This window comes from Mastigoproctus giganteus, chromosome 9 (assembly GCF_048544385.1).
Source record: "Mastigoproctus giganteus isolate SK-2022 chromosome 9, ASM4854438v1, whole genome shotgun sequence".
In the NCBI taxonomy this organism is placed as follows: domain Eukaryota; kingdom Metazoa; phylum Arthropoda; class Arachnida; order Uropygi; family Thelyphonidae; genus Mastigoproctus; species Mastigoproctus giganteus.
Genome location: NC_143583.1, coordinates 169,968,264 through 169,984,445, shown reverse-complemented (window position 1 = coordinate 169,984,445; position 16,182 = coordinate 169,968,264). Strand labels below are relative to the sequence as shown.

Sequence of the window (16,182 nt, the reverse complement as noted above, 5' to 3'; positions counted from 1 at the left end):
CCCAATAAACAGGTGACTGCTAATTGTTTTTATTGTTTTATGGTTGTGACCTCCAGAATTTCTACCGAACTACTTGGTACCATCGGAGACAATCGTAGGGTAATCTCCAATGTTGCGGTCTCCTGCCCCGATTAAATGGCATGCTGTCCCAATTAAGCGAAGAAAACCCTGGCTATTTTCTCGATTGGTTTCTGTTTTTTTAGATTTGCCCCAAATAAACGGCTGCGCCGATTAACTGGTGGCCCAAATAACCGGAATCCACTGTACTTGGATTTCAGGAAAGCTTTTGATACTGTTGCACATGGAAGACTGCTATACAAGCTTGAGCGGTATGGCATTAAGGGCAAGTTACTCCAATGGATAAAGGAAAGGGTGAGTGGGAGATGGCAGAGAGTGGTAATAAATGGACACTGCTCTTCATGGACTAATGTTATTAGCGGAATCCCCCAGGGTTCGGTGCTGGGCCCATTGTTGTTTTGTGTATTCATCAATGATATTGATGAAGATCAGAATTAATGTCCAAGTTTGCAGATGATACAAAGGTTGGCAGGGTTGTTAACGACAGTAAAGACAGTATGCTACTGCAACAAGATCTAGAAAAGTTAGGGAAATGGGCTGAGAAGTGGCAACTTTAGTTTAACATTCACTAATGCAAAGTACTCCATATAGGTAGTATGAAGTAGATATGAAGTTCTCTGAGCAGTGCAGATGTGCTGCCAGAGCAGATCATGGAGTTTTGTCAATGATTATAGGAATTTTGCTAGCAGAGACAAGGAGGTGATTATCCCTTTGTATAAGGCAATGGTCAGGCTACACCTTGAGTACTGTATACATGTCTGGAGGCCTCATTTTAAGAAGGATGTAGAGCTGTTGGAACGAGTACAGAGAAGGGCAACAAGATTGGTGAGAGGAACAAAGGGGTGTGCTTATGAATAAGGCTTAAATTCTGCAAGTTGCAGCATCTGGAGACTAGGCACCTGTGTGGTGATCTGATCGAGGTGTATAAGGCCTTGAATTTTTTGATCAGGCTCAGTACTGATGGGATACTTCCACTTGCTGAAATTAAGAACTTGAGGGGGCATAGATTGAAATTGAGGAAAGATAGTTGTAGAATAGATGTGCAGAAGTTTGCCTTTAGCCAATGGGATTTGATTGCTGGAATAGACTTCCATCTGTTGTTGTGGAAGTTGATAGCTTAAATAAATTTAAGACTGATCTAGACAAACATGTGGAGTGACTTAGTGGGTGAAATGGGAAGATGTCCCCCCCCCGTCTGATGCTGCATAATCTTGCTTCCTTGCGCCATATGTAATTTAAATTCTATAATGACAACATATGTGGCAGCTTGTCATTTCCATTAATTTGTGTGTGTGTGTGTGTTGGTTTTTTGATTTGACACTTTTTTTTTTTTTTTTTTTTTTAATATGTTTGTTTCCATGTAGGAGTTACCTGGTGGCTATGGAAGGGTTAAACCTGATATTGTTACTTATGGTTCTGCTGTTAAAGGATCCAGTATCAAGTAAGCATAATCCACAAAAAATATTTTTATTCTTAATATCTAGTGAAGTGAATGTTTTTTAATAATTTTTAAAATATTATTAACAATTAATAATTATTTTGTACACTACTTGTTTTTTTACAAAGTCCTTTAAAAAACATACTAATCTAATAGGGGAATTCATATACAGTCAGTTCTGCTATAACATGGTACATGTGTTCCAAAAAATCTCCATGTTATGGTATTTCGTGCATTGAAAACAACAGGGCTTATGAGAAAAATAGGAGTGTGGTAGAGCACTTAAAAAAAAAGTTCAATCTGGTAAATAAAACACTAAAAAAATTAGAAACCCAACAAAATTGCTAAAGGTTAAACATCTTAAATTTCTAATAAATAAATAAATAAATAAATAAATATTACCTTAAATATAGCACTTTACCTTGACAAAATATGAAGTTTGATTGATATTTTTGTTCACTGACAGTTTCTTTTTTTTGGATTGTAAACTTTTAAAACAGTAAAAAATATAAGCAGTCAATAAGAACAAACACAGGATGCACAAATTGCACGAGTGAGACAAGTTTACGAAGCTTAAAAAATAGGAATAAGAGAAGATTCAGAAAATGCATTTATGTTTTTTATATGATTGAAGATTCAATGGAAGGAGAATTCCAGAATTCCAGCTGTAGATATCATCTCAAATGCTGTAAGATTGAGTTTACTACCTGTTTATAATAGATTATAATAGATTGCACTAATTGAGAAGCCCAGTAAACCGGGAACTGTAAATTGTTTTTATTGTTTTTTGGTAGTGACCTCCAGAAATGTGCTCCTCTGCTCATGCTTCACAAAATTTCTGTTCGAACAAAAAAATGAGCTCCTGAAAACATGAATTGGCTTACAGTATCACCTGTCATCTTGTGAATATAGTGAATGACAACAGTGTGTCTCTGACCAATAAAACTACAGTAAATGAGAAATATAGCTCTCACACATTTGGCGTTTGACATTTTTTAAACTTTGTAAACTTGTATGTATTGCTGCTCAGGTCACTACGTTCAGCTTGGTGCTGGGTTTTGACTTCACCTGGTGTTACTCGCAGACAGAATTGCGGATGAGCCAATGCGAAAATAGCATTATACTTTGTTCCCTGTATATCAGTCGCTTTGGAACAAATTTGCATTGCGAAAATGCGCGTTATAGAACTGACTGTACTTCTATCTTCTGTGAATGCACAATTTTTTAAAATAGTGATTAGGAATTTAAAAACAGTATAGCCATTTTGTTCATACAACTGAAACCAGAATACACTGATCAGTGAATTATAAAAAAATGAGTAATTTCCTAATGCCAACATTGAGTGAGAAAGAATAAAAATAATCTGTTTCAGGAAATGAGTTACAATGAGTTGTATATAATCTGTCAGTTTCCATGATCTTTTTTTTGTTCGATATAATATACTGTGGAAAAATTATTAATTTCTTGCAAATAATATCAAAGATCTCTGCATTTTGTTATTGCTGCCATATTAGCTAGCGCTACTGATATAAAATTCTCAAATTGCTTCAAGAATATTCTCAACACTGGCATTTTTTGGTATGTTTCTGAATTGCCAATTCTCATGATTGAAATAAGTTATAAATGGTATTCCATGGATTCCTTACTCTTGAAATCAGTGATAATTTCCATATGGATGAATGGTGATTACTTTGGCTGCTTTATTCTCTACTTGTAGATATATTTATCTGAAACTATATCCGCAGTTCACAGTTATGCTTTAAACCTGCCTCATCTTGACCTCATATCACTTTGTTTTCAAATTAAAATATCTTTGACTAATAGCACTATGACCCTATGTGGCTGTAGTAGGTGAAATAAAATTTGACACCCTAAATGTTGAATATAGTAAAACCCTCGATTTAATGGACTAATAGTGGAACAGGGGTGTCCTTTAATGACAAAAGTCTGTTAAATTGAATGTTACCTGGGTGGGGGTGGGGGAGGGCATTTTTTATTGTTCTTAATGTTAAAAAAAAAAAGCTTTAATACAATATAAAATTATGTTACAATTTGGCCTTTGATTTACGGATATTGGAAACTGTTTGTTTAAGCCATAAATTTCCCAAGCACATGCTACATGCTATGAGACGCCTTGTTCTAATTTCTCATTTAGCTCTCTAATTTCTGTGCCACATTTAAGTTTACACCCTTTCTGTTAAGGATTGCAAAATTATTTAATAAATAAAGTCACAATCTAATAATAAATAATCTAAATTAATAAATAAAGCAGAAATCACAGAAAAGCTCTGTATACAACCTGACTGCACGATAGGTTGAGGCAGACCGAGACCAAAACAAATTGGGTTGGTAGGTGCAGTTTAGTGTCCCGAGTCACTGTTATCTGTAATCTGGGAAAACAGCTATTTGAACACATTTTCAGAAAGAATAAAAAACAATTTCCTGAATTTTGATTAATAAAAATAAAAGTAGGTAATTATCAAAACAATAATGGAAATAGGTAATTTTAGGTTATACAAAACTGAAGTTTTGTATAACCTAAAAAAAAAATAATATGGTCGAGATTAATATGTACATTACTGTATTATTATTTATCTGGTCCGTTAAATCCGAAATCCATTATATCAGGGTTTACCATTAAATCCATTAAAATCGAGGGTTTACTGTACTGATAAATATTAACCAAATAGCAGTCAAAAAAAAATTTTTTTTTTGCCACACTCCTGAACTGCTTCCTGTAGGCGACACCACTTGTCGCAGCCCTCTCTTTGACACTAGGTGAAGAAAATTGGAGGAAGAAAAAATTCTGTAAAAATTTCGACATCTGAATCTGATGCCACACCAGCTCCCTCTTTCTAACCACTGGCTCATCAGGATCTCTTGAATTGCTGATGTCATCACATTTGTACTTCTCTCTCTCTAGAAAAATAAATAAAACCAGTAAAAATATGCCTTCACCATTAAATTCAGAATTAAAAAATGGCAAATTTGTGTGTGAAATTTTATTGTTTTGCTAACCTGTGTTGCACAAAATATGCAGAATACTTGGAACAAAATATTAGATAACATAGAGTATACTGAGGTTCTTCCACATTTGAATTGTTTATGCCAGTGTGCAACAATTCCTGGGCAGCCTTCTCCATAAACAGTGCCCATTTCTTCATGATCGTTTTGGGCATTTTTCCTTGCAGATAGAGGAACTGAATTGCTGATCTATATTCCACTTTATCTATTGTGACACTTCACTTCATTCAGTGCTACAAAGAAAAAAAAAAAAAAAAAAAAAAGAATTATCAGGTTGAAACCAAATCAATGGTAGTGACTGAGTTAGCATTGTTAGTGCCATTTAGGAAGTGACATCATTTGCATAATTTCCATAAAAAAATTTCATTACCAATTGGTTTTACTTCAGCCCGAAAATGTAGTAGGTGCCACCAAAGGTATGTTCACATTAAAAAAAAAAACCCCACATACACCTTAAAATCAAAAGTAATTTGCTCCCGGTGTTAGTAATCAGTACCAGTTTTGTTGCTAATTCAGCCTGTTTGATTTGAGTTTATCAGTTAATTCCAGCCTGTTTAACTGCTGTTACAGTTATTTTTTTTTCCAGCCATTTCAGATAGGGTGCTTTTTTTCTGCATCATTTCAACAGTAACTTAGCTGGAGAAGCAGCAAACAAAACAAGTTGTCACTTCTTTTTGTAAATGTCTGATTTCAGATCCCATCAGACGTGAGGAATTCTCAAAGGCCTCTTCAGTTAGGGAGTAGTTAGTTTTTGAACACACACACACACACACACACACACACACACACACACACACACACACACACACACACACACACACACACACACAGAAAGAAATAATATATAACAAACTACTTCAGCTAGATTAGAATTGGAATTGGCACATTATCGTTCAAGTAGCTAATGCACCAAAAATTCCCAAGAAGAAAAAGAATAGCAAAGGACTGAGTTAACAGCTAGTGAAGTAAGTAAGTGGGTAGTACGAAAAGACACAGGACAGAGAGAAAAGATGAGTTCATCTTTACAAGGGTGAACATCTCATTTCTGCTTCAGCATTATTATTATATAGTACAGTTCATGTTAGAATACAGAAAATATCACTTAAAAAATGAATAGGCACATTTGTACTGATTTAACTTTTCTTTCATTTCTTGTGCAAAAATCAGAAAAAAAAAAAAAAAGTTGGTATTTGAGTTTTAAATGTGGACATGAATTGCATGTGTGACTTTGTGCATGTGTGGTATATGACAAAACACAGCAAATCATTTTAAGTCTTTTTCTGTCAATTTCTCTTAGAGGTGGTTGTAGATCTCTTTCTGGTACAAGTGTTGCATCGCCTGTTGTAGCTGGTGCAGTAACTCTGTTAATGAGGTGAGTGTTTTTTTCCTTCATCTTTTATATGTATCCTATTACATTTTGTTTATAAAATTATAAATAATTGTATTCAAGGTGTGCCAAAAGTCATGTACACTTATATTTTAACTTCTCTGGAAAAGTATGGAAAGATTATAATAGAAAATAAACTTTTATTATTTAACAAGCTCAAAAAATTTTTATTTTCTTATAGAAAGGTGTATCGACTTCAAAATAGTGAGTTTTAGCCTCAGTACAAGAAAGTAGCGATTTTGGCATATTTTTTTCAAATTTCTGAACGTAATCAGTTTTTTTGGGAAATTCTTCACTTATTGCTGGTTCTTATTGCTTCACTTATTGCTGATTCTCTTTAAAACAAAGTTTTTTTACGTCATCTTTTAATCAACGCCACACAAAAAAAAAAAATTGTAGAATTAAATTTGGTAACATGTGTGGCCAGTTTATAAAATCTCACAGTTTTTAATCCAGTTTTTGTTAATTTTTCATTTAGGAATTTCCTAACTTGGAGATTAAGAAAATTTAGGATAAGAAAAAATCTTGTAACACTGAACAGGTGTCTGGAGTAAATTAATTACAGAGACAGACTGGTTGTCTTCAACACTTAGAATATAACTTAGAATATGCAATATATTATATTGCATTTTGATACAGTATTACTAATTCAACAATTAAGCTTATACTTAGCAATGTCTATATTATTTACTGCGTGAGTACCAAAATATCTTAACAATTAGAATAAATAATCATGGAATTAAAGAACAGCAAACCAAGTCTGAATACTGATGCCCGTCTCTGTCTAAAATAACTTTTTTTGCTCAAAAAAAAAAAAAAAAAAAAAAGAAAGAAAAAAGTCAAACTCTCTCCTTCAGAGGAAATTCTGTCACAAATATCCAAGAGTTTAATTTCTTTCAGTTTGGATATTACAATTCTTAGTGTGCCAGTAAGCATACTTGTGTCGTCACTGGACTTATTAACACATGTTCAGTGATTGCAAAACTTTCCTCATTAGATCACAAGATTTCATTGGGCAAGTTTTCATTATTTTTGAACATGTGTAGAAATTTTTTTGAAGGTTGAATTCTCTTGTTTTTATCATACTCATTAAGGTGGCACCAAATGTTAATGTGGTGTGACAGTTCTGGAATGTATAAACTGAATCCTGAATCTTTTTAAAATTATTCTTACTGAAGTTTGGGATAATTTTATCTCACTTGAAAGCTATCTTGTGAATTATTTGGGGATTCAATTTAAAGCTTGAGTTGAATGTGGATAATCGTACACTTGAATGTTTTCATTCAATCTTGATATGAAAATTCTATTTTGAATTGTTGTTTTCAACCATGATGTAAATAAAACCTATTGTCTTCTGCAATAAAGAAAAAAAATTAAATATAACATTTTCAAGATATACAAATTTTTGTATATTCTTTAATATGTACCTTGACTTTTGGCTCGCCCTTCATTGTTAGATGTCAGTGTCAGAAATACCATTACAATATATTCTTATGCAAAGATCTACTACCCCCATTTTTGCTATTATAAATTTTGGGGGATTAAGAAAATTTTATAATAGGATTGAAATTTAATTTTAATAAATAATTATTGAACTCTCTTTGTAGTAACCTCTTAATTGGGTACATAATTTCATAGCAATACTGTCCACTCTGAAAACACATGCTGGATGAGGTGGCTTCTGAATGGCACATTTATGAATGCATGTCATTATTTGCTTTGTTGACGTAAAAAATAATGCACTTATATCCTCTTTAACCACAGACATCTGACATCATCAAATGGTTTGGTCTGCCTAAGTGTTTAATTTAACATGCAAAATTTTGAACATAACATTAATGAATAGTATAATATGGGTTCCTCTTTCACACTTCTACTTCTCTAGTGACCTGGCCACCACTACATGTGTAGTGGTGGCCAGGTCACTAGAGAAGTGGTGGTAAGTGGAATCAAGGTGGCATTATACTCATAGGCTTTGTTTTGGTCAATCTAATGCCATCTTGAACTGCCGGAATAATTCTGTTATTCCGACAGTTCAGGAATAATATTAGGAATAATTCTCATTCTCATTATCTTCTTAACTGCTCCAATACCTTTTTTTGAAATTACAATCTACACCATTCGAAGTAATTGCAGTGAGATGATAATTGGATGGGAGGGATGGGATTTGTCACCCTTTTTAGGAACTTTTCAAGGGTGGCCAACGAGTCGATCGTGGATTTAATTTCGGTCGATCACGACAAATTTTAAATATACAGTCATCCCTCGATTTGTGCACCTTGTGCAATGAAATTTTTGAGATGGTAGATCACGGCACATTTTGAAGGAAAAAAGTAGATCACATCACAAATTAAGTTGGCCACTCCTGCTATAGAGAATAGCAATGCAACTATCAATCTGCACAACAAACGTAACACATTTAATTTTAAAGTTGTCAGTCTTACACATTGGCAACCCAGCATATCAAAAGTAGTACATGCCAACTTATCCTATCATAATGCATTAGGATAGCAACTATATGTAGCAATAATGACATAATTATCAATAACATCAAAATGCTATATAAAAAACTGATTAATAACAAATTTCCTCCAGCTTATTTCTATTACCACTTTAACAAAGCTCTCAGTATAATCAAATATAAAAGTCTAATTACCAACCATATAAATATAAATAATATAATTAGCAGTGTTTAAAATTTATTCCCCCCCCCCCAGACCAGCTACCAGATCTGTACATATAATACACTTGGCATCTATTTTGTCTTACAACTTAGAAAACCTGTATTGACCACTTGGCCAGTATAGTGTATTAACTTCGTATATATTTTTGTTTTTACTTTTATTTTCCTTTTCCCAAATAACTGAAACTGACTTTAAATACATTAAGCACACTGCAACCCCGAACTACCCGAGCCCATCTAATTATCTCTACTTCATTTATCTTTCTGCTTTCCTCTGCCCTTACATCTTATTTCTCGTGAGTCATTAGTTTTACGAATGCAACATCAAGATGCTACCTTCTTCCTTCACCCAACCTGTTTTTCGCCTTAACAGAGTTTTAGCCCCTGTTTATTTCTACTTTGTAAGTTATTAAAATTATTGCCTATATGGAAGGATGTCTAAATATATATATATATATATATATATATATATATATAATCAATAAATTTTCAAAATATTTTATATCTATTACTTTTGATTTCTAACACTTGGAACCACCATTGCACCAGACATTTTAATAGACACAGATGCCATCTTAACCATTTTCTGCCCCACATGGTAATGGTAAGTTCCTTACCCTCTCATTCTTTTGCCTTTTTATTTGCTTTTTTCATCCTTACTTCAATTTTTCTGTTCTTTTTATAGCTCTGTAAGGTCATCCATGATCTGTATGCTCTACATATTATAAAAATTTTTTTGGTTTACCTTATTCGAACTTTTTATTGCTGCTAAATTCAAAATCATTTCATACACAGGTTTTCAAGCCTACAGAACTGTCAGAAATAGAGGCCTGCATATTGCCTTCTTTCTCATCATTTCGATGGATGACCTCTAGCGAAGACATTAAAATTATGAGTTACACAGCAATATGTTGTCATATTTTATCTCATTTTATGATATTTTATTTGATTTCATATTCTTCATTTAGCTTTTATTTTATTTTACCTCATTTCACGCTCATTTCTATTAGTTCTTGATATTTATTTTATTAATTTTTCATGTATACTGTAGATTCAATACTAACAGCTTTCTCCTTTACATTTTCAATATATTGAAATTTATACATTATGGTTGTAGGGTTCATTTGCCTAAGCAGTATCCCTGGTCCATAATTTCAACTTGATTTCTTTTTCACTCTACTCTGTTTGCCTTTATTTTCTTATAGTCATTATATATAGGCAATATGGAGGGGGAAAAAAAGGAAAAAAGCAAAATAAACAAATAAATAATGAAGACAGAAATAGAAATAGAAGGAAAATGGAAGGAATGTGTATTTAAAATTTTAGAAAAAATTAAATATGGGGCAAATGAAGCCAAAGTTATAAGCCAATAAATAATAAATTTACTGGTGCCACCTGACCACATTGAAGCCAAAAATGTGTGAAATATCACTACTATAATACAGTAAACCAACTAAAAAAGAAAATTAGATATAGGACAACCAAAGCAAAGAACCAGAACTAGCCGGCCATTGAATCCAATCTCTTTAGAAGGTCCTGGATACAACAGCCATGAACATTACTGCATTTCGAACATAATGCAAATTACTAAAATGGAGAGAGGCAGACATTCACTGAAATGACTGCCTGCTGAAGCAATAAAATGACGTTATGGAGGCCCTAATGCAGTAACAGTAAAAGCACAAAAGCTTAAGCACTCACTGCTTGCTGCCAAAAAGAAAGAAATTACGTTGATAACAGAAAATAAGCAGATTACAGAGTTCAGAATGGTGCTAATTGTTTTGATTAAAATGGTGATTAAATTGGTGTAGTGAGTGCAATTAGCACTCACTACACCCATTATAAATAAAAATTAGAAATAAAACTGGAAAAATAAAATAGTAAAAATAAAGGAAGAAAAAGATGACAGCAAACGTAAGTGGCTGCATAAACGATATCCAACAACAAACACATGACCCCAGGGGCTCACATCTGGTGAGTATGGGCTTGGCACACACAGGATCCTGAGCTGGATATCATCATTCTTCTCTTTCTTGAGGGTGCCTCCGTAGCCAGGTGGGCAGGAGCAGCAGTGCGTAGCACACGTTTCTTGATTAGACCGGGGTTCAAGCCCATGACCACCAAATACTGAGGATGCGGAAAGGTCAGGGAATGACCACTGCATATCCCAGGAGCAATATGGCTTCAAATAACAAATCTCTTTCTTGATGATTCCCTTCTACTTTTGTCTCTCTCTCTCTCTCTCTCTCTCTCTCTCTCTCTCTCTCAGGGTAACTTGAATTTTTTTTTTTTTTTTTTTTGGCTGGTACAGCATAAGCCTCAGGGGCTTCCTTGCACCATATAGCTAATAATAATAAAAATAAACATCACATAATAGTAATAGTATTCGCCATACAGTGCAAGGAAGCCACAGGCTTTTGCTGCATTGGTTAAAAAAAAAAAAACCAAGTAGATGAGAAAACACAACACAAATTATATACTTCCCTCCTCACACTGGTAAGTATCTATTTGACCTTTGAAATTATTCAAACTGTCAGCCTCAACTACATGCAAGGGCAACTTGTTCCAGGAGTCAATAACTCACTGACTAAAAGAAAGCTTACTACAATCTAATCTAAACCTCAAGCCCTGTAATTTTAATTTATGATCCCTAGTTCTGGAATTCTTTAGACCAGTGAGAATTTCCACCCCATTCATTTTACTAATCCCTCTCAAAGCCTTATAAACCTCAGTCCTTTCGCCTCTGAGGTGCCTGGTTGCCAAGGTCTGTAGCCCACATAATTGAAATCTTTCCTCATACGGTCATCCTTCTGCCAACCGCACCATTCGAGTTGCCTGTTTTTGGATCCTTTCAGGAATCTGGATGTCTTTTTTCAGATGAGGTCTCCATACTTGAATGTAGTCTTGCAGTTGCCTTATACGTCAGATTATGACCTCCCTATTTCTACAGGATAGTGTTCGATAAATCATTGATAGGACACCATCGGCTTTCTTGGCTGCCTGTTTACACTGTTCATTAAATTTCATATCTGCCCATATTGTAACTCCCAAAGCCCTTTCCTTCTCCACTGTTTTTAATTCAACCCCACCAAAAGTATAATTTATTCGTAATTTGTAGTTTGCTATTCCCCAAGTGCACACCTTGCATTTAGTAGCATTAAAACACAACTGCCACTTCTCTGACCATCTTTGAAGTCTGTTCAGGTCATCCTGAAGGAGTGCTGTTTGGCACTGCTCATTAATGACTTTGCTAATCTTCATGTCATCTGCAAATTTTGACCTCCCAACTTCTATCCCTTCGTCGATGTCATTTATTAAAATGAAAAACAACAGTTGTCCAAGAACCTATCCTTGTGGGACCCCACTCTTGACGTTACTCCGATTTGAAGAATATCCATTAATCACAACCTTCTGCCTTGCAGCCACTCAGCAATCCATCTTAGAATCTTACTCAACCTGTCCAAGCTTATACAGTAACCTCTCAGGAGGGACTGTTGCAGATACTTTGCTAAAATCCAAATAAACTATGCTGTAATTTTGCCCTAAATTCAGCTCATCAGTAACTGTGTCAAAATAGCCTGCTAAGTTAGTTAAGCCATGTTGTGTCCTTCAGAATGCCACATCTATCTAAATGTCCCAGGTTTGCACTCTTAATCACTGCCTCTAAGATTTTTCCTACCACTGAAGTCAGTCTAACTGCTCTATAATTAACTTCACTTCTAGAACCACTTTTATATATTGGCAATACATTGGCACTTCTCCAATCCAAAGGAATCTTCTTAGTCCGAAGATGCCCTCATAATTAACCTTAATGATTCAGTATGCTCCCTCGCACTCTCTTCCTTGATGGGTATATGCCATCAATATGTAGAGGGAATATGGGGGGGGGGAGAAGTAGAAAATGAGAGAAGAAACAAATAAATAATGAAGATAGAAGGAATGTGAAAGGAATACGTATCTAAAAATTTTGGAAAATATTAAATATGGGACAATTACAGCCAAAGTTATAAGCCAATAAATGATAAAGTTAGACTGGTGCCACCTGACCATGCTAAAGCTAAAAATGTGAAATATCAACAATTTGATACAATAAACCAACCACAAAATCTAAATAGATATAGAACAAACAAAGTGAGGAATGAAAATAGATGACCGTTGCATCCAATCTCGTCAAAGGGCCCCTGGATACAACAGCTCTGAACATTACTGCATTTTGAATGTAACGCAAATTGCTGCAATGGACAAAGGCAGATATTATCTGCCTTTGAAATGCCACTGAAATGCCAGCCCGCCAAAGCAATGAAATCGCATCACGGAGGCCCTAATGCAAAAACACAAAGCTTAAGCACACATTGCTTGCCGACTAAAAGAAAGAAATGAAATTGATAATAAAATTCGTTTCTTCGCTCATTTTCTGTCTTTTTTCCTCCCTCATATTGCTGTTATCTGTTTCTTTCTTTCTTTACTTTTACTATTAAACATTATTTTTAGTTTTACTAATGTACAAGTTAGTGTAATTGCATAATTTCAGTACATAGCAAACTACTTAAGTAGTTACAAATTGGCATCATTAAGTACAGGAACTCCCTGACTTATGGAAATTCGACTTTACATAAGTTTTTTCCTGGCCCATGCAAACTTAAAAAATTCGTGAAAACGTATTTTGCCTCCCATAGGAATAAATGGAGGTATCGTGAAAATATCATAATGTGAACCCAATAACACTTTTTTTTTTTTTTTTTTTTTGTAATTCATTCCAAGTCGTTGGAAGATGAAAATTTCGCTATATTACTAAGCTATTTATCTCTCTAAAAGGTCATATCTTTAATGGAAATTGCACTAACCTTTCATCCTTATCATGTGTTCCCATTATAAGAATCAGTTTTGAAAGCCTTTGTGATATTTTTCTGAAGCACGTTTCTGGAGGTCACGACCATAAAACAACAAAAAACAATTTGCACTTTCTGTTTTATTGGGCTTTTCTGTTCGTGCATCTAATTATAAATGGGTAGTAAACTCGATCTTATTGCATTTGCGATAATACCAATAATTGCAATTGTGTGTGTTTTTACGCTATTATGGTGAAATGTGTTTCCCTTCACTGAAATCTTCAATCATATAAAATACAAATTTTCAGAAACTTCTCTTCATTCCTATTTATGTATTACAATGATGAAGGGAAAGCGACCAATGAAAAGTGCAAGTGCTGGCAGTGCCAGGAAACGAAACAAAATTTATTTAGAAATGAAGATGATTAATTAAGAAGTACAAAGCAGGACAGTTTTTCATCTATTGCAAAGGAATTAGGTCTCACTGCTTCAACAGTGATTACTATTTTAAGGTACAGTGTGCGTATAAAGGAACATGTCAAAGGATTGACTCACTTAAGATCAACAGTGATCACAAAACAGCTTTCAGTTGCTATATCGAAGATGGAACAGCTGTTAATAATATGGATAGAAAATCAGATTCAGAAGTGAGGGCCCTGAGTCTAATGACCATTCAAGCAAAAGCAACAAGTATTTATAAAGATATTAAGGATAAGTACGGCGAATGCCAACCCAAGTTCGTGACAAGCAATGGGTGGTTTAATAGGTTCAAGCATCGTGCTGGTTTCTACGACGTTAAAGTATGCGGCGAAGTCACCAGTGCCGATTCTGCAGCTGCACAGAAATTTTGTGATGTGTTGTAAAAAATTATTGATGAAGGCAGCTATTCAATGCAGCAAATTTTTGATGTCGACGAGACTGCTCTGTATTGGAAAAAAATGCCGGATCAAACATACATTGCCAAAGTGGAAAATACAATGCCAGGTTTCAAGGCATCAAAAGATAGGTCCACGCTCTTGCTTGGGACTAATGCAGTGGGATATTACAGATTAAAACCACTGCTTGTGTACCAGTCTGGAAATTTTCGTGCATTTAAGGGCATAAATAAAGCCACCCTACCCAGGCATTTCTGATCGAAACAGAGTGTATGGATAAGAGTATCTCTCTCTCTTTGAAGATTGGTTTAAATGCTGCTTCACTCCTGAGGTTAAAAAATATTGTAAAGACAATAACGTTCCTTTCAAGATTTTGCTTCTATTAGATAATGCTCCTGGACATCCCACGCATCTAGATATTATTATCTAGATGTGTAGAATTCGAACATGTGAGTCATATTTATACCGCCAAACACGACTTCAATCATCCAACCCATGGATCAGGGTGTTATTTCGAATTTAAAAGCATACTATTATTATTATTTTATTATTATTATCATTAGCTGTATGGTGCAAGGAAGCCTGAGGCTTATGCTGCACCAGCCAAAAAAAAAAAAAAAAAAAAATTTCCCTGAGTTACCCTGAGAGAGAGAGAGACAGTGGTAGAAAGGAATCACCAAGAAAGAGAAGAATGATGATATCCGGCTCAGGACGCTGGGTGTGCCAAGCCCATACTCACCAGATGTGAGCCTATTTATGCACAACATTTGCTCAGGCATTGTTGGTCTTGGCGCATTATAGCCTTAGATGCAAATGCGCCAATAAAATTCAAATCAAATCAAATCAAAATCAAGCTCAGGCATTGTCTGCAGTAGATGATGAGAAAAATTTTACGTTAAGAGACTTTTTGAAATCTTACAATATTTACCACGGCATCTTAAACATTAATAAGGTCTGGGCGGAAATTACTAAAAGTTGTTTAAATGGCGCTTGGAAGAAAATATGCCCACAGCACTAAAAGGCTTCGAAGGATTTTAAAAAGACGAATCATACGAAGCGGTTACAGATACGATTGTAAAGGTTGCAGAGCTACTTCAGTTGGAGGTTGATGACAAGATGTGGTGGAGTTAATAGAGGAAGAAGTGAAGGAATTATCTAATGAAGAACTTATTGACTTGCAGGCAGCGATAGTGAAAGAAGAAAATGCTGACGAAGCTCAAGATAAACCAAATGAGGAGCCAAGATGCTTCATCACCAGAGAGATTAGCATTAGCATTAGTAGAGGCATTTGATGTAAGAAAGCAAGCTTATTCAGCATCAGCCAAAAAAAAAACAAAAAAAAACCACTTCCACTTCACCCCTCTGTTCGTTCAAAATACCTGTCCAGCTGAGCCTTAAACTTATTTAGGCTATCAACCTCCACTACAAGGGATGGAAGTCTGTTCCACCAACCAACCACCCGCTGGCTAAAGGCAAATTTCCGCACGTCTATCCTACATCTGTCTTTCCTCAATTTGAATTTATGCCCTCTCAGGTGATTATTCTGAGCTAGAGGAAGAATCTCATCAGCATTGAGCATGCTCAAACCATTCAAGGCTTCATACACCTCTATCAGATCACCTCGCTGGTGCCTAGTCTCCAGACAGTGTAATTTGCAAAACTTAAACCTTTCTTCGTAAGAGCACCCCTTTGTTCCATTCACTTATCTTGTTGCCCTTCTCTGTACTCGTTCCAGCAGCTCTACATCCTTCTTGAAATGAGGCCTCCAGACCTGTATACAGTACTCCAGGTGTGGCCTGACCATTGCCTTATACAAGGGAATAATCACCTCCTTATCCCTGCTGAAAAAATTCCTGTGTATCATTGAC

At 35.0% G+C, this 16,182-nt stretch overlaps 1 protein-coding gene across 3 annotated transcripts in view; it reads left to right on the top strand.

The window, feature by feature from the left end:
- The window catches only part of S1P (membrane-bound transcription factor site-1 protease), a 680,544-nt gene that overhangs the window by 309,318 nt on the left and 355,044 nt on the right, over positions 1-16,182 (top strand). For all 3 annotated transcript variants that reach the window (XM_090381734.1, XM_090381736.1, XM_090381735.1), the window contains exons 12-13: positions 1,443-1,519; positions 5,838-5,912. In XM_090381734.1, coding sequence (XP_090237860.1) covers positions 1,443-1,519; positions 5,838-5,912 — 152 coding nt within the window. The remainder of the gene's footprint in view (positions 1-1,442; positions 1,520-5,837; positions 5,913-16,182) is intronic.